The sequence below is a fragment of the Cynocephalus volans genome, chromosome 2, assembly GCF_027409185.1.
Source record: "Cynocephalus volans isolate mCynVol1 chromosome 2, mCynVol1.pri, whole genome shotgun sequence".
NCBI classification, from domain to species: Eukaryota; Metazoa; Chordata; class Mammalia; order Dermoptera; family Cynocephalidae; genus Cynocephalus; species Cynocephalus volans.
The window spans coordinates 193,887,277-193,911,497 of NC_084461.1; the positions used below are offsets into that span (position 1 = coordinate 193,887,277).

General features: G+C 43.7%; 1 protein-coding gene and 1 pseudogene across 5 annotated transcripts in view; one reads left to right on the forward strand and one right to left on the reverse strand.

The window, feature by feature from the left end:
- Positions 1–1,626: 1,626 nt before the first annotated feature.
- Positions 1,627–24,221, reverse strand: part of FBXO21 (F-box protein 21) — a 50,754-nt gene continuing 28,159 nt past the window's right edge. For 2 of the 5 annotated variants that reach the window (XM_063085908.1, XM_063085907.1), the window contains exons 11-12: positions 23,930–24,087; positions 12,258–14,570 (exon numbers count right to left, since the gene is read on the reverse strand). In XM_063085908.1, the coding sequence (XP_062941978.1) occupies positions 14,380–14,570; positions 23,930–24,087 (349 nt within the window). In that variant the 3' untranslated portion in view covers positions 12,258–14,379. Of the gene's footprint in view, positions 1,644–2,941; positions 2,986–4,218; positions 4,285–9,448; positions 9,516–12,257; positions 14,571–23,929; positions 24,088–24,221 lie in introns of those variants that run through there. The other 3 variants (XM_063085911.1, XM_063085909.1, XM_063085912.1) reach the window with 3 other exon arrangements.
- LOC134370882 (large ribosomal subunit protein uL22-like) lies at positions 19,817–20,362 on the forward strand (annotated as a pseudogene).

Sequence of the window (24,221 nt, forward strand, 5' to 3'; positions counted from 1 at the left end):
TAATATAATTATATATATATAATATATAATAATATAATGTATATAGCATTATTTAGTTTATTTAGGACCTGTTAGATTGCAAATGAAGAATACATGCTGTAAATGTCACAGTTGTTTATCATCCCTCTTATCAAAAAGTTTCAGAAGGGCATTTCCAGGGTTGGGACAGAAACTCAGCAAAGTCAGGCCTCTGGGCTGACATTTTTATAATCCTTTGGGCCTTCCCCTCATGGCTGCAATGTGGCTGCAGCAGCACCAGGCATCAAGTCCTCTCTGGCTAGGACTCATATCAGGAAGAGAGGAGGAAGAACAGAAAGGTCCTCTCCTTTCATCAGGGAGCAAATCTTACCAAACTCTCTGCAGACATAGCACATGCCAGAATGAGTTGCACAACCTCTGCCAGGGCAATTGCTGGCATACTGGGCTAATCACACTTGGCTTCAACCACTCATGGTTCATTCATATCCTGAGGTCAGGTGCCTTGCTGCCAGAACACAGGTAGGACTAGAAACAGTCCACATGACCAAGTGTCTCACTGTTGCAGGGTAGGCAAACGATGGCTGACCCTTATTTTTGTAAATAAAGTTTTATTGAAACACAGCCACGACCATTCATTTAGGCGTTGTCTGTGGCTACTTTTGTGCTACAACAGCAGAGCTGAGTAGATATGACAGAGACTGTCTTACAAAGCCTAAAATATTTATTATCTAGCCCTTTACAGAAAAAGTTTGTCAACTCCTACCTTATTATGATGAGCCCCATTGTTTAAAAGATGGAAAACACGGTGTCTGTCCTCAGGTTGGCAATACTCTTGCTGGGAAGATGACACACACAAAAAAGAAAATATAGACACCCCATCACTGGGGACTATGTGTCTGGAACAGTTTTGGGTCAATTCTTGAAAGACTGGCTACTTCCCTTTTCCTTCTAAATTTGTTTCTTCGACTTGATGCCAGCTTCTTTCAAAATGTGATGAAGGCACTCTCCGTTCAGTTTAGCAAATACCAGGCACTCCATAGGTGCAGGAAATACGCATATAATGGTGATCCAGCCCCCATGCCTGCCCTTAAGGAGCTCAAAGTGCTCTGAGCACACAGGCAGGAAATGGGCAAGGGCTGTCACAGGGGATGAAAAAGGACTGAACCCTGCCAGGGAGGGGGCTGTGAGGTAATGTGGGGCAGAGTCAGGCAGCTTCCAGGACAAGGTGAGGTTGAAGCTGTGCCACATGCAGGGCAGTGGTGAGGAGGGTAGAGGCTTCTAGGTGCATGGAACAGCCTGTGCAATGGCCCAGAGGTAGGAGTGTGGAGGTAAGTCAGGGAACCTCTAATTTGTGGCTGAAGCAGAGTTTGCGTGTGGGAGAGTGGTAAGTTGTGCTTAGGAGTTTAGAATTCATCCTGAGGGCAACGAAAAGCCATCAAGCAAGGAAATAACTACAGGAGATACACATTCTAGAAAGTCCGGGTAGAAGGCAGGTGCACTTGTCTAGGCAAGGGGCAATGTGGCCTGGACCAGGGTGGTGGCAGCAGGGATCCAGAGGCCCACAGTGGGCCCCACAGCAGGACATGGTGATGGATGAAGCTGAGGAGTGAGAGATGGGGGAGCCCCAGGGCTCAGCACCTGGACTTGGGCGCCATTCATTCATTCTGGTGGTGGAAGAGGAGGAGTTTTAGCTGCATTCAGGAATCAGCAGACCTCTCTTGAGAATGCTTGCCAACCACAGGGTGTGAGGCCACAGAAACACATTCCCTCCTAAGACCCCTCTCTCTGATTTACTCAGAGTCAACCTTTTCCTCAAGTCTGAGACAGCCACCAATGGGGACATGGCAAGTTGCTCCAGCTGGTTCTAGGCCTATATGGGAAGTAGCTGGTCCTGGTATGTGGGTATGGGCAGAGAGGAACTCCTGTTTCCCTGAGTCACTTACTGGAGCCGAGGAAATCCAGGTTTGGTTTATGAATGATGTCGCCAAGACTATTTCTGAGGGCATGGCCTCTCTCATGTGACTTTTCCCAGACTGCAGTGTTCTTGTGGATTTGCGGCACATTCTGTGGAGGCAGCGAGGTATGACCAAACACCTCACATCCCAGCCTCCTGCACCCCGTGTCACTGGGCCACCAAGAGACAGCAGCATTCTAATTGAAAATAAAAGGACAACAGAGAGATAGCCCCTCCAGGCATAAGGGTGGGCTCCTGGCAGATCCAAGGCTTCTGAAGGGGGTGAAGGAAGTCGATTGTGAAAAGAACTCACGAGCAGGAGGCAGGGAGCGGGTAGACACATCCCTCCCAGCCTTTGATCTGTGCAACTCAGCAGCAACAGAAGTAGTAAAATGAAGGTGGGAGCATATTTCGCTTTCTTCTGAGTCACCCAGGGAAGGAAAATGGAAAATTACCACTCTCTCTCTTTCAGATAGGAACACAGGTTCTTGGAGGGGCAGCAGAGCCCAGGGGGTGCAACCAGCTGGCAGGATACCCGGGCCACCTTGCCCAGCCACTGGCTCCTTCCTGATGCTCTCGGTGCTCTCTGTTCAACAGTCTTCTCTCGGCAGGTCACACAGTGCCAGAAGCTTAATGAGCTTTTGAGGTTAGTGGTGCTGTTTGCCTTGGGGTGCTGTGAGCCTATTCTGGGGGGTGACTCAGGCAGAATGTACCTTGCCTAGACAGTGATGATTAGCAGAGTCGATCACTAAGTTAAACTACAAAACATTTGCCTGTATCCTCTCAACCCCCCTCACCCTGGAACCATCTGTTTGTCTTGTGCACAATGCTGCCTGGGGACTTCTGCCCACTCCTGCGTGGCTCACTTCGGGACTGCTGCTCCACACATCACAATCCCACATGTCTCAGACCCGGAACTAGCCCTTCTGTTCAGCAGCCATGTGTCCACCCCCAGCTCGAAGCAGAGCATGAAACCAAACTGGAATAACAAATGGTGAATGGCGCTCGGATGGCTTCAGTGAGTTAGTTAAGAGAAAAGGACAGTGGAAGACCTAACAGAAAAAAAATCTTAGCTGTTGATAAATAACACACACACACATACACACACACACAAAACGGTAGCTCTCGGTATCTGCGGGTTCCACATCTGTGGATTCAACCAAGCACAGAACAAAAATATTTTTAAAAATTGCATCTGTACTGAATACGTACAGACTTTTTGTCTTGTCATTACCCCCTAAACCATACAGTATAACACTATTTACAAAATATTTATATTGTATTAGATATTATAAGTAATCTAGAGATGATCTAAAGTATACGGGAAGATGTGTAAGTTATAAGCAAATGCTGTGCCATTTTACATCAGGAACTTGATCATCTGTGAATTTTGGTATCCATGGGAGGTCCTGGAGCCAATCCCCCAAGGGATACTGAAGGATGACTGTATATATGACTAAATCACCATCTTGAGAAACCAAGAAATCAGCAGACGGGCCTCAGAACATCTTTGCCGGCAGCTTCTAACCCCTTGGACAGGCAAAATGATGATGTGCCCACAAATAACTGTGCTTTGGCAAAAGGCCACAAGTGCGCCCTGAGTCTACCCTCTGAGTTTCACTAACTCGACCAAACTGTATTTGCTGTAGCTTTGTCACAAGCAAGATCACTAAAGACCACATGCATCTTTACAGGGGAGCATTGCCTTATTCTAGCTGTTTCCAGCAGATAAGGAGTTAAAACAAACTTGACCAGGACAGTTGTGAAGAGCAGCTCTGGTTTTGGAGTCAGGCAGAGCTGGGCTGGCTACCATTACTTAGGAGCTGTGCCATCTTGGGCAAGTTACTCATATTCTCTGAGCCTTAGTTTCCTTGTGTGTAAAACTAGGAGAATTCCAAGTATATCCAAGGCTGGAGCAGAATAAAGGCTCAGAACAGTGTGAGCTACAACACAGTGTTTGTGCTTTTTGGCAGAGAGTGTACTGTCACAGGAAGATAAAGTGACTTCATCTAACGTTCTCGAAGCATTCGCCTGTCTCTTGTGTCAGCTGCTCTGATCAGACAGGAGTAAGGTATGAACGATGAGCCCCTTGCTCCCCAGAACAGTTGTGGTCTAAACAGCTGCTCCATTACACCTGTGGCCACCTTGATTCTAAATCACCCACACATCTGAACCAGATTATTTCAGGGTTCAGAGGAGAGTCAATGTATTACTCCATTTCTGTTGCTTATAAAACCACACATAGAACTGGATATTTTATAAAGAAAACAAAATTTGTTGCTTACAGTTTCTGAGGCTAGGAAGTCCAAAGTCCAGGGGACACATCTGATGAAGGCTTTCCTTGGTGGTGACTTCAGTGGTGGCAGATTATCACATTGTGAAAACGGTGGAGCAGGGAGAGAGAGAGCAGAGAGCAAGAGGCCAACTTCCTCAGTCACTCTCCTTTTAAAGCCCTCCAAACCCCATCCATGACCACCATTTTTAATCCATTCACTACTGCACGGTCCTACAATCTAGTCATCTCTTCAAGGTGCCACCTTTCAATTACCACAATAGGATTTCCTGCCCTCAACAGTTACAGTGGGGATTAAGCTTCTAATATACGAAACTTGGGGGACACAATTCAGGCTTCAGTGAGGTTTGGGGGGACATAATTCAACCCACTATAGTCAACTTGGTTCTAAACTTGTTGAGTATGTTTTCCACATTATGAGGTATAGGCCTGAAGGCAGAGAAGAGACCTGCCCCAGTAGAGGAAAAACCACGGCCCAAAGCCCAGCAACCCACACCAAGCTAAGAGACAACAGGTCCCTCTGGATTCAAATGCGAATGGGCCAAGGCGAAGTTTTCTGGAACAATATCAGCTAAGCAAAGGGACTTGGCTGAGCCCCAGCAGGCAGTATCTCCAGTCCTCACAAGACTCTGGGTGAGGCCTCTCAAGATGATGCTTTGAAGTCTCTAAAATCTGCAACTCTTTGAGGAGAGTAACCTCTTGCATAAGAACGTTACCAATTACACGCTCAGCAAAACAAAACCCCCATGGGAGGAGAGGAGAAGGGTGTGAAAAAGCATTAAAGGCAGGAAGATAGAACCAGTTGGCTTCATTCTTACTGTTATGGCCATACCAATGACATCCAGAGTGGGCCAAGATGAGCAGAAGCTTAAAGGATGGACGAGGGGTGGGGGTGGGGCAAGAGGCACAGGCATCAGTGCCTCACTGGGTCCTTCACACCATGAGGCAGACTCACAAGAACAGAGTCGGTGACGTTCTCTGCAGTGGGAATTGCTGAGAACCACTCTGTCCCACCCGGACATAAATTACAGCCCCCAGACCAACCTTAGATGGGTGGTAGTTACACCTCAGTCCAAATCATTTCCCTTAGCCAACACAGTAGATTGAATTAAGGTCTTAGATGGAACTAATTGAAAAAATAAGGGAACCACAGATTGTATACGGGCCCTTACAAGTGAACTGCACTTTCCCCCAAGTCTGCACAGCTTCATGAGGGTAGAGGCTGAAGGACACAGTACCGGGTCTAAGGAAGACAGGGACACAGTGCTTATTCTGTGGGCTCACACAAACTTTGATTAGAAATGCAACCAGCCCATTCCTTCAAGGATGGCACACCTCCCTGCTAAGGCAGATGCTTTAAAAAAAAATTGTTTCCAACAAAAAAACCCAACAAAAATTGTTTCCACTGAATTTCATGACTGTACTAAAAGTATAATTCAGTACCTAAGTTTACCTGAAATAGCAGTTTTATTGTTAGGCAATTACCGGGTTCACCCTGGGCAAAGAAATTTAGTGCTGGGTGATTTTTAACTGTCTTTTTCTTTGACAATTTCTACCCTGTCAATTCAAGCAATAGACCAGGGTATTATTCAGAAAACTGAAGGGGTATAAAATTCAATGATCAAACTGGCTGACACTAAACACCCAATTTCATCATATTTAAGATGCGCTTTCTGAATCACTATTAATTTTCTTAGGTATGACTGGCACTGTGCTTATGTATGAATGTGTCCTTATTCTTAGCACACGCATGCTGAAGTATTTGGGGAGAAGTTTCAGGTTGTTTGAGACACTGACAAATGGTTCAGGAAAAAAGTGCACATACATTGAGGGAGATCAAGAAAAGACAGCAAATGTCCAATCTTGGTGCAGGGTATCTGGATGCCCATTACACTGTTTTTTCAACTTTTTGATGTTGCTTAGACTTCTGTTAAAACAACAACATTCAAGTGGACTTACAGTAAGGGTTGGCAGCCTATACCTGGGGGGCCTAACCCAGCTCAAAGCCTGTTTTTGTAAATAAAGGTTTATTGGAACACAGCCACGCTCACTCATGTATGCGTTGTCTCTGGCAGCTTTCCTGCGACAGTGGCAGAGCTGAGTAATCCAGACAGAAACCATATGGCCCACAAAGCCAAAAATATGTACTATTTGGCCCTACACAGAAAAAAATCTGCCAATCCCTGCTTTAGAGAAAATCATATTTTCAGAAGCAATTTCCTTTAAAAAGTCTTTGTAGGCTTGGAATAGGGTTTTCCCAAATTTCATGAGCACAAATTGCTGAGATGGCGAGGGACAGCACTTCGTCGTCTTCCTTCAACCAAGTAAATGTGACTGAAATAGGAGAATGGTTGAAGATGGCCGGGAAGTTGCAACAGTCCAGTTAGTGATAAAGAAATAACAAGGATTTGAATCCCAAATAATAAGGGATGATATTATTAGCAAGATGTTTTCTGTAGGGCAAGAAAACCCTAGAGAGGAAGCAATTTGGGGGCAGGAGAAATATCACTGTGGTCAAATCCAAGGGCCCCGGCTCAAGTCCCAGCTCTGTGACATTTGGCCAAATCAAGGTCACTTAACCTCTATGGGCCTCTTTATTTTTATTTTTAAAATATCAGAAGCAGACGGCCTAGCAACTGATTGTTAAGGGGTCTTTAAGCTTTCAAATTCTCTAACCCTGTGGAAACTATTTTGGAAGTAGTTTTGTTCAAAGGTAGTCGTTACCCAGAAAGTCTTGCAACTGCACTTTCTTTTATTCCACTTTTATAAAAGACAAACTCTCAAACTAATCAGGGTATTTTTTCTTTAAGTAGTAAATTTCAGGAGATCTGGGGTGGGTGAATATACTAAGCAAAGAAGATTACGCAATGCATACCAGAAAAGGTCTTTAGAATATATGCCTATGTCACCTTACAGGTGACAGAAATGTAATTCTCCTGTATTCACTACAGTTCCTGGCACAAAGAAGGGTGGGAACATTAAAGACACTCAAAGACAAGACACCAACTGTCAATCAGAAGAAGGGATAGACAGCAGCTGTGCCCAACGCTAACCTTCCAGGTGGGGCTTGTATTCTCGATGCAGCGAGATTGCCGGGCAAGAGTTTGTTCTTGGGGGGAATAAAAAAATATTACTCTTAAGGTATACAGCATAGATATACATATAATATACAAGCAGACATACAGTTTATCTGTGGTATTAAAAATTTCATTGGTGGGAGGGGATGGCCAATTAGCTCAGTTGGTTAGAGTGTGGTGTTATAACAACAAGGTCAAGGATTCAGATCCCTGTACAGGCCAGATGCCAGAAAAAAAAAAAAAAAAAAAACTTCATAGGAAGTTCACAGCAGCACTGTTCACAATAGCTAAAAGGTGGAAATAACCTAAATGTCCACCAATAGCTGAATGGACAAAGAAAATGTGCTATGCCCATAAATGGAATGTTGTTTGGCCATAAAAAGCAATGATGTGCTGACACATGCTACAAAGAGGATGAACCTTGAAAATACGCTAAGTGAAAGAAACAAGATGAGAAAGACCACATATTGTATGATTCTATTTGTGTAAAATGTCCAGAACAAACAAATCCATAGAGATAAAATAGATTAGTGGTTGCAGGGGCTGAAAGAGAGGAGACTGGGGAGTGACTGCTTAATGGGTACAGAGTTTCATTCTGGGAATGATGAAAATGTTTTGGAACTAGGTAGAGGTAGTGTTTTCATGACATTGTGCATGGACTAAATGCCACTGATTTATACACTTTAAAGTGGTTAATTTTTGTGTTATATAAATTCCACCTCAATTAAAAAAAGGTTTTTATAGGCGGAAATAGTAAGTCTAAAAAGGAAAAATAGTCTAAAAATGCTCCTGTATGGGAGCCATACTAAAAACAGGTTGAGAAATCCTGGGGTAGAAGATTGTACACGACACTGTGTGTACAGCTCTTTGCACAGCAACAGACACAGCTGAGAAAACCATCCTATAATAAATGGTAGGTTATTAAATAATCCTAAAACCTTGACATTACAGTGTTTTGGAGATAGGAAAACAATAACTTTCATTCAAAGTGCTGTCTGGTTTCCCCCAAATTCAATGACTTGAATATGAAAATTTCCATTAAGAATTCTGTCATTTGAAGAGAAGCAGCTGGAAATTCTAACTATGCAAGAGTTCTATAATGCAGTGTCCAGCTCATTCTCCCAAAATTTCTTTTCTGTATTCTGCACAACTTCCTTTCCTAAGTTCACTAAACAACTTGTTGTAGCTCTTTCCACTCCCAAAGAGACGTGACATCACTGTCCTTAGTCCTTCTGCACAGCCAAACAGGAAGGAGAACTTCCTATGGAAACATTCGCCAACTTTAAACAAGAAAAAACATAGAACCACTAAAAAACTGACAAACACCTAAACTATATGGCGTTAGCTTAGTAGTCAGGAGACAAGGGAACCCCAGGAGCAGGCTGGGAGGTTGAGAGCTGTGCTCAGGGTAATACCTGGTAATGTGGACAATTACAATTTGCAGGGAGGAATCGCTGGCATTGTAGCTGGTCTAGGAAGTAAGTAGCCAGAAAGAGACAGAACACAGTTTGTGTTGGTTGCTTTTTGCTGCTTATGAGAAAAAAGATAGGAGGTCAGGCAAAAATGTGCTCGTTTGACAACTAAAATGGGAAGAGACGAGAGTCAGAAACCCCACGCTCCCTCTGTTGAAAACGGCAACTGCTTTTGCACACCAGCAAGAGATGAGAATGAAAATCACTGAGCAGCAGAGGCCCCTTAAACATTTTTCGGTTAAACAACAATGAGACTCAGCTTTGGTTTCTATCAGATTAAGGCGGCCGCCATTAAGTCAGGGGGAGAGAGCAGCCTGGAAGGTTCTGGAAATGAACTTTGGGTATGATTACTGGCCCAAATGGGTTAGTCAGCAGCCTATGAAGTTTTTGAGGGAATCATTGCCAGAGGAACCACATGCTTATCGTAAAAATCAATAACGAAAGTCTTGGACTGGTCCCCAAACTTGCACTAGGCAGGAAGCAGATCACGAAAATTTTGTAGCTCCCAGGGAGGATGCGCCCCCAACACCCACTTGTGATGAAACCAGGAAGATTAGACTTGAGAAAGAACCTCCCAGAGGGCAGTCAGAGTTTACTGAAGACGGTGAGTCCCCCACATCCAGGGCAAGGGGTCTTCAAAAGGCCTCCCAGCAGGGCTTCATCACTGCTGACCAGTAACTTCTGTGTCTCATTCTTTTGGAAACGGGAGTTTTGAACGCAGTTGTCCCGTCTCTAGTCAACTGGAATTGAGGAGTGGAGGTCAGATAACTGCTTTTAGTTCATTGGTCCCAGGTCCCCAAGGAGTCCCACTGGGCTGATGGGGAGAACTCACATGGCCTGCAGAGAACAGAGTAGGATGCAGGGACTGGGAAGGACACTATGGTGTCTACCAAATCTTTCACCTTCCTCCTGGGCTGGGCCCACAGGCAGCTATCTCTCAGCTTCCTGTGGAGTTAGGGTGTGGCCATGACTTGAGCCTGGCTTTTGGGGCAGAGGTAAGGGATGTGACCTGCCCCATGAGACCTCCTCTCCTTCCCTCCCACAGCCATCGGCTATGGGGACTGAATTTACAATAGGAGCACGAGCTGTGAGGGGTACCCCCGTCTGCTATGCCACTGTGGTGGGGCAACCAAGCCAGAGACTGACAGTGCTTGTCACCACCGAGAGCCCGACTTAGGCAGGCTGTCTCCTGCCGTGGGCAGAGCACACCAGTGTGTGTGCGGCAGCGGCCTGGGCTACCCATGTTTCCTTCACTCCTGTCCACTGGAACGTGACTCCCATGCGGAGTGAGAAGACGCAGAAAGTGCCTCTCCAGCCCCGACTCGTGGAAACCTCCCGGACATGTCCCTCCACGCTCGCTTACTTCAGCTTGGACAGCAGGAAATGGCCCCAGGGTGCTCTTGGAAACCACATCCTCAGTAAGCCCGGGTCTCTAATTGACAGCGTGAGGGCTACCTTGCCAGCCCGTTCCCCTGCCCAGTATTATGTCAGCAAGAAAGCTCTCCTGTGTTAGAGCCATAGTATCTTTTTGGGTCTATTTATTACAGAACTAGCATTACCCTAATACAATCATTGCTAAGTGGCCATAATACATTTGTTCTATAATTGCACATAATTTTGTTTATTGAAGGAATGTCCCTTATCTTCAAGATTCTAACTTTTCAGAATTGAAGCGTTAAAGGTTAAAGTTGCTGCAAGACAAAGGTAAAAACACAGCGAGGTAGTTGCTTACACTCTCGATAGTGTGGTTGTAAAGAGCTGGCACTCAGTGGTCCCTGGAGGCTCAAGGACCACCTAGGTTCCACATGCTGGCTTCCCACCCTCCTACAAGCATATGAGCTGATTTCCCCATCTGCAGTGGGGAAATCAGGCCTGCCTACACCTTAGCAGAGGTCAGTGAGCTACGGCCCACAGGCCTAATCCAGCCTGCAGACTTTGTGTACAGCCCTTAAGCCAAGAATGTTCTTTACATTTTTAAAAACAAAGGACATGCGACAGAGACTGTATGTAGCCCACAAAGCCTAAAATATTTACTATCTGGCCCTGCTTTATAGGGTTGCTGGAAGGATTACAAAGAGTTTAGGCCAGTGCCTGGCTCAGTTAGCACGTAATACAAAGTAATACATACAATACAGCCACTAATGTCACCCCCCCCCCCCAAATAAATCATCACAGAGCAAAATTCTGCATTTTGTCCAGGTGAACAGAATCTTCTTCCCTCCAAAAAAAAAAAACCAAGACAAAATAAACAAAAATCATGAAGAGCTACATCTTGATTATTACAGCCACAGATACTTTTAAATTAAAAATTTGCTGGTAGTCCCATTTCACTTACTTGAAGTATGGACTAAGGTAAACAACAAACACTATATAGCAAAGGGACCCGACGGTAGCAAATGAAACCCTGGAACATGGCAGCTTGGCTCAATTTAATAAGTTAAGAAAGACCAAAACATTTTAAAATTAGAACAGGACTTTAAGTCAATAGTGTAAAATGTAAATCTGAGTTAGCAACAGTACCGTTCAATAAATAAACTTTTTGTTGTTCTCAATAAAACAACTTTGCTATGTTCATGCACTTATAATGGAGATCTACTATGAGTATCGGGCAGAAAGCCAGCCTTTCAAAATCTGATTAGGTGGATAATGTTTGCAAACACGAGGCTTGGCAAAACTGGTCTGATTCAGGTAGACTAGTTTTGGACATAACTGATGTCTCACTGAGACAGTGTCTCTCAAAGTTTGTCTGCAAACACTGGTCCCTATGGACGGTGCGTCTGTGTCAGGGGGAGGGAAGTTCTAGGGTCCAGGGCACACTGTACTCTCCTCTTGGAAAGTCACAATGCACAGCAGTATATTAAGGTTTTGAGATACACTACCACAGGAAACTGACTTCACTTACCCATAACCTTTTTCCCCATATAGCATATATATGGTACCATGACAGAATCAGTGCTCTGAAGGACATTTTGGACACACTGTATGCAGCGGGGCTACTCAAGTCAATAGTAACAAAACATACCAAGAACCTGGTTTTCTCTCAAGGCATCTTGTTTCATAGTTCTCGTTTCATAACATGTATCTTCACATAATTAAAAAGGTGCAATCTTTGCAATGACCAGATACAAAGATTATTAGTAATCTTATAAAATTAATGTTTGGCACAGAAATCATAGTATAAAGGTACCCTGTTCACTCACCAACGTTAAGAAAAATTCAATAGAGCAAATATTTCATATTTAGATTAGGAGAGGTGGCAGACCTACTCTTGTCATGGCTGGGTTTTTTGTTTGAAACGAAATTGGGCAGGCCATTTGTGTGGTTTCTCTGGATAAGTTCCATTTACTAATCATTGTACAAAAAAATCTTGGCATTCATTTGAAGAGAGAAGTTACTATACCCAAGTATTTAATATTTTAACATTGTGAAAGCTCTACTTTTATAACTGGGCTTTTTAAAATGGAGAAAACTTTTGGAAAAAATTTTTAAAAGAAACTTATGATTTATTAGAGTACAGGATCCAAAACACATTTTTAGAAAAATATAAAGTGCCCAAATACCAACTTACACAGGTGATACAGGCTTCCTGGAGCCAAATGAAGCATTCATGAAGAAACACATTTAAAAAGTCTAGATACATATTTACAATTAATTGGGTCAGTAAAGGTAAAACCATCTTTCTTGGCTTTGATGTTACTCTAAGAAAAAGGAAATCAAACCAAAAACCCAACTATTATAACTCTTGGCATGCTCCACAGTTTCTTCGTAATGCATCTCATTAATATTAATTCCATATTATCTAATTTTCACCTTTAAATGAGAGTAGTGTAAAATTCCCCCCACCTCAGGCAGGTTAGGTGCTGTGAGTGGTCACATTTTCAAATGCAAGTTCAAATCTTTCTGACTTTGGATTTGACTGATGAGGAACATGGACACTGGACAATAGCTAACATAGGCTGGAAGGAACCAGCTGGCCAAGTCCCCATCTCTCTCTAATAACTGCTTAATAGCCTTCACTTGCTATGAAGTGGTCTCAGGCGGCTTCCCCAAACCTCGGTCATGCCAGGGTTTCCAAAGGGTAAATACGAAGCAGTCATTCAGCATGGTGTGAGAATACTGCATGCAATGACAGACAGGCCTCGAGGCTGCCTGGTTCACAGTCCCCTACAGCCTCAACTCACTATGGTATTACTTGAAAGGTAGAGAGCAAAATAACCTGGTCCTAACTCCAGAAGGTAGCTTCTACTGGTAATTACAAGATTATCTTGCTGGAGAACTGGCAGGTCGAGAGTGGTGGGAGTTCCAGAGCTGCATAAAGACTTGGTACCTTCACGCTCAGTTACTGAGGACATGGAAAAGGAGCCAGTGGTGTCTGAATACAATGCTGGACTTCCCTGTGAGGCTTGGGAACAGGCTTCATCCTGGGGCCTCCAGGGCACTGGTGGCTTGGGAAGGCAGATCACTCCCATGCCTCCTTTCCCACTAATCCAACACTCTTAGAATTAAAAACATTCTATTTGTTTCTACCCCGCCACATTCTAAAAAGTCTTGAAGTGATTTGAAGGAATGACGAGGGGCATGAAACTTCTTTAAAAAAAAAAAGATTAAGGTCATTATTTCTTCTTTTTTTTCTGATTACAAAAGTGAAATTTCATTTGTTTGGTCTTCGGAGACCATGAAGTGTGATTTCTAAGAGCAAACATTTTAACATCAGATTTGTAAATCTCACTACAAAAAGAACCCATCATTGATTTAAGATCTACTCATGATACTGGCGCAGATTTTTAAAATAAAAAAGTAGTCATTTTAGAGGGAGAAATAGTAGGTGAATGTGGAAAAACCCATTCACAAAGGCCATTATGCATTTTCTTAAAGAATGTTATGTAATAAAATAGAAAACTAAGGATTTGTAGAGATGTGCATAAATCCAAAAGAGGAATTTGAAAGAATAACTGTGTTATTCTCCCAATTTTAATTTAAAAAAGGACAAACACGTGAAATCTCTGTTTCACATACTAGAAAAGAATAAGTTCAAAAGATTCTAATTACCATTAGCTTGTTACTATCTCCATCTCCACGATGCTGCCAAGATAGAGTACAACTTCACCTCTGAATATGCGACTAAATTCAGGGTGAAAACACCAACAATCCTGACTTAGGATTGCACATGTTCCATTGAGAAATCAGAAATTATTGCAAATGTATAACCCCATGTATCCAACAAATGAAATGCTCTGAGACAAATGCAGACAGACATGAGAATGGAAAGTGAATAAAAAGGATGATTATAAGAGTGTGTCGACTGTGAGACCTCATGAAGACAGAATGTCACTAACTGTCACCACAGGACAAGCATACAAGCCATGCCACTGAACACAGTGCCTTTCAAATTAATTCACTAGTGTAGGCGGAGAGCAACATTGTCTTTGCAGCTGGAGGAGAGCACACGTTATTTAAACTGAGTAGGAGGCAACCAGCACTACTGGTTAAGTGGCTTTCCCGGTGGTGTGAATCCAGAGGGATCCGTGCAGACGTCTTCTTCCGGAACCCTGTTCTCCTGGAAGACAGCAGCAGCAGCAAAGGTACAATGGCCTCTACTCGGCTCTACTCGTCTACACTCTCTTTCTTTGCACTGTAAATATTCTGCACCGTTTCATAGACAAACTCCAGATCCTCTGGATATCGAATTTCTAGCTCTGCGTTTGGGATGTAGTGAGTGCCAGTAAACTCTGAGAAATAGCGTCCAACATCAGGGTGCGAGATTTCTTGAGGCTCCACGTTATATTCCAAGTTTTCTGTTAGTAAAGAGGCACAGGGACATTCTCGTTAAAATGGAAATTTCTGTGGTATCTTTTGTCCTGAGAACTTTCTATCACCCCTTTCAAGTGGCATTTTTGAGGTACAAGAAAAGGAGACTGAAGATGTGTATGGACTTAGGAGGAGGTGACAAGAAAAAGGCACGAGGGTGATCAGGGGAGGGAGGGCTGCTGGTGGTATGAGTCCTCCAAGAGTGACACACCCAACAGCCTATTTTCCTATTCTCTAAGCAAGCTGTTGGGCTCCAGCAAAACTCCAACAGTCTCTTGGGGACCAGCAAGCTAGAGACTCACCACCTTCCTTGGATTTGACCTAACAAGCAGCTGAGAGGACAGGACAAGATTATCCTCGCCTGCTCACTTCCCACCAGTGGTTGAGCTTCGGAAGTTGCCCTGTCACCTGGGGACACGTCTTGTACCTGCTGTCCTTCTCGGCTACTGATGGGAGCCCTCCCGTACACATCACACTTTCCCCCCGAGCTCCTTTCGACAGTGGCCTGTGCTCCCCAAGGCCAGCAGCCACTTCACAGGGCTGTTTGCTATTACTATTTGAATAATCTCTGGGAGAACCAAGCTACCTCCTTCTTCCTTCTCTCTATCTTACCACTAGAGAAAGAAATAGAAAATAAGACTTTAACAGTGGAATAATAAAAAAAGATAGTACAGGCAAAGTATTTAAAAAGCTGAAATCCTTTCACATGGATCATCCCTCAAAAAAATATTTGAAACACGGCTCTTCCACAGGCCCAATGAAAGGACGGCGTCCTGTGTGCCCTTCCTGACCCAAGACTAGGTGTGGCCCTTGATCCAAGAGATGCCCAGCCACATCCTCCATGACCAGGCACCAGGAAGGAGCTGGGCTGGGCAGATTCCCCCATCACCCCTATGTCCCCAGGGTGATCTCAGTTCCGATTAGTATGAAGCCACACTGTATGCACAGCCTATCACTTGAATTACTTCAAGTGAGTCTCTCAGCAAGGCTATCTGATGGGCTAACACATTCCCCACCACGTGTTAGTTCTTAAATAGCTTAGTTATATGTCCTGAAAGGGCACTCAGGCCCTGCACCCCCACAACACATAGGGTAAACATGGGCAGCTTTCTGAAGCACTGACATTAACTGATATTTGTCTTTGGGGAGGGGGAAGAGCTGAATACCCAATCTACAATTTTTTTTTAAAAAAACCACAAAACGGGAGGATCTAAAGAAATCCTCCCATATTTGTGATAATATATGTTGTTTTAGGTTGTTTCTTCAGCCTGTGGTTAGGGACACACCAGTTTAAGAGTCAATACTGTTGAGGAAATCCCATACAAATAATGTGAAAACATGAACATACGGAGGTTATCTTAATAGTACTTATGATAGCAAAACAAAAAGTGTCCAACTGTAGGTCCCGGTGTAAATAAGTGATGGCACATTAACTCAGCAAAATACTAGGAAACCATGAAAACGTGCAACTTGTTCTCAAGATCCTGGGGACATGTGTATAAAAAATACGTACTACTTACAAAAAGCCTGGAAGGCCCTATATCAGGGGTTGCTACATTACATGGCGTGGCTACATATTTTAAATGGATTCTTTCGAATTGGGCACTGACAGTGTGCCGGGCACTGTGGCAGTTTTGCAGGCACTGCCCCATGTAATCATTCTAGAAGGAACCCCTCATGATTCCCTTTTGCAGCTGGGAGAGCTGTGCTGCAGAGTGAAGGACCGCCCAGGACAGTCCAGCTCCAGAGCTGAAGAAGCAGACGCAAGAGAAACATGACAGGGAAAGAGTAAGGCAGGCAGAGTAACTGCCACGTCCGTCAAGAGAGACCAGGGAGGGACAGGGGCTGCACAAACTCCTGAGCCCACTGCCTCCCGGAAAGGGGAAGGTCCAGATGGTGCCACTGGGCAGAAACAGGAGCTCTGGTTTCAGGATCTTCCAGTTTTTCCAAAAGGAAACTGGGTAGTCTGCTAACCCTGATATCTCTCTACGGTTACCATGAGATTGCTATTGCTGATTTTATTTTCTTCTTTATATTTCCCATTTTTCAAATGTTGGAAATGGGAAAAAAATATACATATATACATAAATATATATATATTAAAAACCCACCAAGTTTCAAAATGCCACTGGCTGAGAAAATGCCCTTTCCTGCCCACCCACTGCTGCCACCTGTCTCCCAACATCCAGTAACAGGAGAAACCAATTAGTGAAGCGTCACAGGTGTATTTTCCTTGGGGAGCTTAGGTGACGTAACCGTGGCCTGGTACCTTAACCCGGCCAGCTGCTGGGAGCCTCAGGTTTGGATTTGCTTTCAGAGCTGCACAGAAATATTAGAAGGAGGGTAAAGAATCTGGAAATACCACCAAGATGTAAAATCCCTTTTGCTGTAAATGGACCACTGTTGCTGTCACTGGTAGGCAGAACAGAGATGTTTAAAGTAAAAAGAATTCAAGTGGGTAATTTAGAACAACTGCTTTGTTCTCAGTTTGTCTAGAGCAGTTGATTTCAACTGGGGGCTATTCTGCTCACAAAGGGACATTTGGCAATGTCTGAAGACATTTTTGGTGTCATAAGGAGGGGCTGCTATGGACATCTAGTGGGCAGAGGCCAGGGATGCCGCTGCCATCCTGCAATGCACAGGACAGTTCTCACAACAAAGAATTATCTGGACCAAAATGTCGACAGTGCCAAGGTTGAGAAACCCTGCTCTAAAAAAATTCAGACAAATGTTTCAGTATTGTTTCTCTCTCCCCTGTCTTTTTCTTTCACTCTATGCATTATTAAGTAGCAGCTTAGTGTTGGTAATACCTAGCTTCTGAGTGGTGGGAGGAGGGAAGAAAGGTTAAACGCTGGTTAACATCCACGTGTCTGTCAGGATAACATGACCAGGCAGCTGCTGCACAGGATCCTAAATGCAGGCCCAAAACAAGAGTGTGAAAAGTCCAGGGAGGAATGCTAGGAAACCACATAGAGGTAACAATCCACTCCTGGCTGTTCAAAGAGGCAGGAGGACTGGATTCAGTGCATTTACTTGCCTGGCTCCTAGGCTGCTAAGGAACAAAACAGGAAAGAATGAAAAACACTTTTAAAGGATAAAACAGGATAATTAGGTTGGCAACTGCGTATTATGATTGGAAAATAAATACCAATCCACTAAAAAAGGTTTTCAAAAAATTAAGAGGAATGATAAATCTAAATAATAGAAATGTGTTTGATTAGTTTATTTAAAATTTTCAGCTACCCAAACTCGTATGAATACATTCCTTATAAAACTATGGAGACATTACCTATGAGCCCTCTGTGGACACCAGAGCTGTCCTGGTCCCCTCCTCCCCTACCCATAGGAAACCACGTCACTGTGATAGTGTTTCTTTCTAGTCCTTCTTCTATGAACATATATATATGTATCTAAATAGCCTATATACTTAAAGAAAATCTGGTATTGTTTTATGTGTGTTTATTTATACAAACATACTCTAAGCATTTACCTGCAACTGGTTAGTTAATTGTAGCTTGGTATTCCATAGTCTGGAAAGACCCCAATTTACCAGGCAAGTCCTTATGAATGACAACTGTTTTGCTATTTTAACAAGAGCACCACAGGCCTCCTTGTACATATGTGTGAACATGTCTCTAGTCAAGGGACCAGGGGTGGAACTGCTAGGTCTGAGGAGAATGAGCGTTTGGAACTTTTACAATTTCAAAGAGAGGCCAAACCACCCTCTGACACAGTTGTCACTTCACACTCCACCCCCATTTCACCACACTTGCCATTGTGCAGACTGCTGTAGACTGTGTGTGGGGGGAGGGGTGGAAAGTTTAGTTTGGAAGTGTAAGACAAATGATGGAAAAGGGAACTAACGTTTGGCAAGGGCATGCCATGTACCAAGCACTCTATGAGGTGCATTGTCACTACAGGCAAAACACAGCGAAGAACTAGATTTTCACAGGGCAGCTGAATTCCTGACTTTCCAATTGGATGGCCGACCTAAATTCAGAGCACCTGATACTCACTTTTCTTAGTATGTAAGAAGCACATATGGAAGGTGGGACAGGAGTTGCTGTTCTCCTACCCAGTGCTAAGACAGTATTAAAGCACACCCCCTAGTGGGAACAAAAAATTACAAATATGCAAGATGCTGTATACCCTTCATTAGGATTTAGGTGAAATCTAACATGCTGAGGAAAAAATCCTCTTAATTGTGCAGACTGAAACTGTGTGAACATGTCCTACATGTATGTGGTTTATAATTCACTCTTCAACTCTGTGGAGAGCTAATAATTACAAAAGCGTTTTTAATAGGTTCTACCCAGGTTAATAGGATCACTGCAGCCAAAGGTTGAAAACTTAGATCAAGCAAAGTTTAAAAACAAGATAAATTTAATGCATTAACCCAGAAATGTTCGAAAATTTATTTCAATAAGTGTTTTTTAAAATTTAGCCTCTCAAGATCTCTCACTGGCTAAATGTGGGCTAATCTGAGCACAAAATGGTCCCAAATGATAACATTTTGAATAAATAAAAATCCAGGAATCTACGGTAGGGAGTGCAGCAGGGGAGAAGGGGAGAAGAGGGAGAGGGAAGGGAGAGGAAAGCTCTTGTACACAGAAGCAGAGTAAATGATAGCAGAAGAAAATCACCATTTTGCAATTCTTGAATAATAATTTAGGCAAGGCTACTCAATAGGTGCTAGAACAAATCATACTGTTAAAGGCCATTGGGGAACAAGATATTCACAGGATGCCACAGTGTGACCCCGGGGATTTCTTGTTAATTGCAAAGGGAAAACTACCCTATTGTGAGTCACTATCTTAGCCAAGTGACCAAACTCAGCATCACTAATAGAGGGACACTGAACAGTGTGGCCTCTGGACGAGAGGCCATGTGAAGCAGACAGCATCCATCTGATACTAAGTACACCTGGCAAAAAATATTTAACCCAATCTAATCAAGCCTCAGTCTTAACTCCCAGTTTCTAGGCAATACACAAACAAGGAAACAGTAAGACAAATCCAGAATGTTAGACAATTTGCAAGACAACCAGCCTGGATTCTTCAAAAAGTCAAAGTCATATGAAGAAGGAAAAAAAAAGGATGACAAATAAGGAACTGTTCTTTAACAAGGCAGACTACAGAGAAATAACCAAATGCAGTACAGGAATTCTGGTTGGATCCTGACTTTTTAAAAAATTACAACTCTTCCAGTTAGCAGCCTAAGGTGATCTTTGAAAATGGTTGGCTATTTGCTTAACCCAGAAAAGCCCACAAAATCATGTAAATCAAGAGGTTCAAATCTTTGTGTTCACTTTAAGAACACCCGTGAAACTGTGAGGCCATCAAGGGTATGCATATCTGTAAGTCTACCAAGTATCATAAGGATGTCACCTTACAGAAGCAATATGTACCATTCAGGCGTTACAATGGTGGAGTTGGTAGGTGTGCCCAGGCCAAACAGTGGGGCTGGACACAGGGTCAGTGGCCCAAAAAGAGTTCTGAGGTTTTGTGCACGTTTAAAAATGCAGAGAGTAATGCTGAACCGTAAGGGTTTAGATGTAGATTCTCTGGTCACTGAGCACATCCAGGTGAATAAAGCACCTAGGACACACCGCCCCACTTATAGAGCTCACGGTCGGATTCACCCACACATGAGCTCCCCCTGCTGCATCGAGATGATCCTTACTGAAAAGGAAGAAACTGTTTCTAAACCAGAAGAGGAGGTTGCACAGAACAAAAAGATATCCCAGAAGAAACTGAAGAAACAAAAACTTATGGCTTGAGAATAAATTCAGCATAAAATAAATATAAATAAAAGTAAGGAAAAAATAAAAATTAAGAAAAAAAATTACAACTAAAAACACCTATAAAAGTTATTGTGGCAACTGGGAAATCTGAATCCTGACTGAATATTAGCTATTATAAAATAGTTGTTATTTGTTAGGTGTGACAGTGTAATAAGTGCAGTAATGCAGAGAAATGCCCTTACTCTTAGAAGATGCATGACTATACATTTAGGTCATGTCATCTGCAGTACTCTTTCAAGTAGTGCAGCAGGACACTGAAATATATATCTATAGATACAACAAATATGGTAACTGAACTGCTGACTCTACTGGAGGGCAAAAGGAGTATTCGATATATTCTTTTAACTGTTTCATGTGTTTGAAAATGCCCTTACTCCAAAGTTGTAATAAGGAAATTAGCCTCTATTTCCTACACTCTGCCTCTCATGTCTCTGTCTTGCACTTCTGTTCACAGGCTGCCTCTCCCTCTGGGCCTCCTCCCAGCCTAGTCTAAGTGTCTCATAGGGATGCAGAATGATCCAAGGAGCAGGTACATCCTCTGAGTGAACAGGGCAGACTCCGTCACTGCGCACACAGCTCATGACGGGTGAGGGGGGCGCTGACAAGGACAGGGCACTCAGGGCAGTGCAGAGCAGGGATGAGTGACCTGATCTGAGGGTAGCCAGGGAGGGGCAGAGGTGAGCAAAGTTTCTGGATGGAAGTGACATTAAACAGCACCTGAAGCAGTTGAGGGGGACAGAGCCATCTGTGTGTGGCAGCCACCTGCGTGAAAACCTGAAGGCCAGCAAGAGGGGCAGCTTCAAGGAACAAAATGTTTGACCCAGCTGGAGTATGATGGGGGCAGGAACAGAGATTAATTATATGGGAGGGTCTAGAGGCCTCAGGCTCCTAAAGCAGTCTGGACTGCTAAGGACAAACTCCTGACGGTTAGCTTAAGCACTGACAGACCTGATCCAAGCTACGTCCTGGGAAGACCCTCTGCAGGGGGCAGACTGGAGGCAGATGCCAGTAAGGAAATGGTGCAGTAACATAGGCAAGAAATGCTCGTGGCAAGTAGAGGGCAGGACTACAGCAGTGGAACCACAAGATAGGCAGGAGACAGAGGCAGCATGATGTTGCACTGGCTGGATGTATGAGGAAGGTACGGACATACAGAAGTAAGAGACTGCCCTGTATAGGGCCATTCAGTGAGATGGGACGTGCAGGAGCAGCTTGGGGTGGCGGCAGCATGCAGAGTTTGGGGTTAAGAACACTGGAGACATGCTGGAAGAACCCCTGAGAGCCCTCCAAGTGCAGGTGCTCAGAGACTGTTAGAGAGGAGGGCATGCAGCCCAGCCAAGGGCTTAGGTGGAGATACGGCTTTGAATCCCCAGCATATAAACAGTTAACGAGGCCATGAAAGTGACAGATGGCCCAGGAAAGCCCCACGGAAAGAGAAGAGCCCTGGGGAGTGTCCCACGAGGAGCATGTCTGTAAAGGAGCTTCTCTTCATCTCTGAACCCTCCAGCCCCACATGCAACACACCCTGAGGAAACACTGACCGAGTGCCCATGGAACCGCTAGCAGAAAAGATGGAAATGATCACAGCATGGCAGCAGCTTTTCAGTTCTACGAATTTTCTAAGTTGCAAAACTTAAAATTTAAAAAGGCAATTTGCTAACATTACCCACAATCATTTAGTTCAATCTCAATTTTAGAGATGGTAAAACCACACATTAATTTTTTTCAGTCATTACAATATTATGACTGTAAACCTTACATTACATGTTTAGTTAGATATGATTACAGATCAACTCCTGAATCTTCAACATGGACACTGGACAAACTCAGAACATCTAAAACTAAGTGTCCACTTTTACTTATTCTAAAAAAGCCCATTTTAAAGTCAATATAAATGTTTCTAGAAACCCAAATGTTTTAAATATTGAAAGTTTTAATTCCAACCCTATACAATTGACAGTAATTGCACCTGGGGAAGCTATAGACAATGGCCCACAGTGTTGATGAAAACAAAATTCTCCTTTATTCTTTATTCCTTTATTCTTTATACTAGGTGATGTATAGTATAAAATGCTTACCAAGTGATCAGTGGTGGTGTAAATGATCCAGCAAATCATTCAACAATTTCCAAATCATTTGTTGATTTTTAGAAATTGTTAGTGAATTTTTAATTTGACACACCTTCTCAAATTAAATACCATCACTTCTCAAACTAAATAACATCAGCCTCCACCTGACACAGGGAGCACATCAAACCCCTTATTCCTTCCCCGCCCTACTGAGATCTCAGAAACCTGCAGTCTCAATAAACAGATTTCTCTTGATATTGCTGTTAAGGAGGATCCTCTCTCACCTTCAGATGAACAAACAATAATTAAAGTAAAAGCTTTTTCTACCCTTTTTGACACTTTTGAGATTTTTATACATCTGTTATTTCTACGATTGGATTTATCACTGTATAATGAGGGTAATTAAAAGTTCGGAAAGAATTGTATTATCTTTCAATTCCATTTTTCCGCAAACTTTTTGAAGTACTTTTGTATTTAGTTAGGTCAAACCTGATGTCTTAGGCAAGACACGAAAAGATGTAGCATGATGGTTAAGGATAAGACTCTCTGCCAATCTGCCTGGCTTCAATTCCTACTCTGTAAGTTGAAATTTACATCACTTCCATGTGCTTCAGCCTCCTCATCTATAAAATGATGAGAATGGTGATAATGACGGTTCTCAAATGGAGTTAACCAGAACACTGCCTGTCACACGGCAGCACTACGTTAGCATTTATAAACTTAATGCGAATGCCTTGACAGTCAGGCATACAATAAACGCATAAATAGAAGTAAAGTTCAACAGGGACAAAGGAAAGAGAAATACACTGAAGGCATTTTTGTCTCTAACCTACCTCCACAGGCTCCATCAGTCCCCAGCTCAGATTAGCTCAGGGTTTGCACCTGTCAGGGGCTGGCAGGGGCTCCAGCGCCTACCAAACACCTATTGGCGCTGCTCTCAGGTGCTCGGCGAGCCAGTGCTGTGGACTGCAGTACCCACAAGTGGCCACACGAGGGCGTCTCCAGGGAAGCATAGTTAGCAGCCCGCATCGTGAGCCCAGAGGGCACGAGGGTGGCTCCCCCAAGTGTCCACTTGGTGCACTCCAGTCCAGGCAGGTGGTCCCGGTAGGGGCATGGCTGCCTCTGCTTGTCTGGGGGGAGCCAATGGCAGGGTCCAGGAGGCAGGATTTTGGGGAATTTGACTGGCAAAGGCAGTAACCAGATCAGAGATAGCCTGCTGCATTGGAAAAGGGTCCTGGATGTGGGAGGGGCAGACCCTGGAAGGGGTGTTTGTGTGTGTGACTAACCCTTGGTATGGCTGCACCAGTGCATACCCACCCATGTTTAGCTGAATATCAGTCCTAATTAGGTTAGCCATGGACAACTGGAATCTCTGGATACACTAATGACCCATGCCCACAGTGTCTGAGTGCTCAAATGTGTGCTTAAAATATGCCTGGGTGTGCCAAAGGCATAAACAGAACTAGAGACTTACCTTGGGCTGCATATCTACAAGAACCATCCTCCACCAGAACATTATAGAATGGCTGATGATGGCCATGCGGCAGGCTATGGACATTCATGTTCCGGATCCATTCGTGTCCCATCATGCAGGTGGGGTCCCAACCATAGATCACACAGTTATAGCCATACCTAATTAACATGAGAGGAATGGCAAATCAATCTCCTGGGACCCTGCCACGGCAACTATGAAATATACAGATAATGGCTTGGCTTCTCTTAAGCTCATGTTCTCACAAATCTACCTGCTTTTACTCCATGTTTAA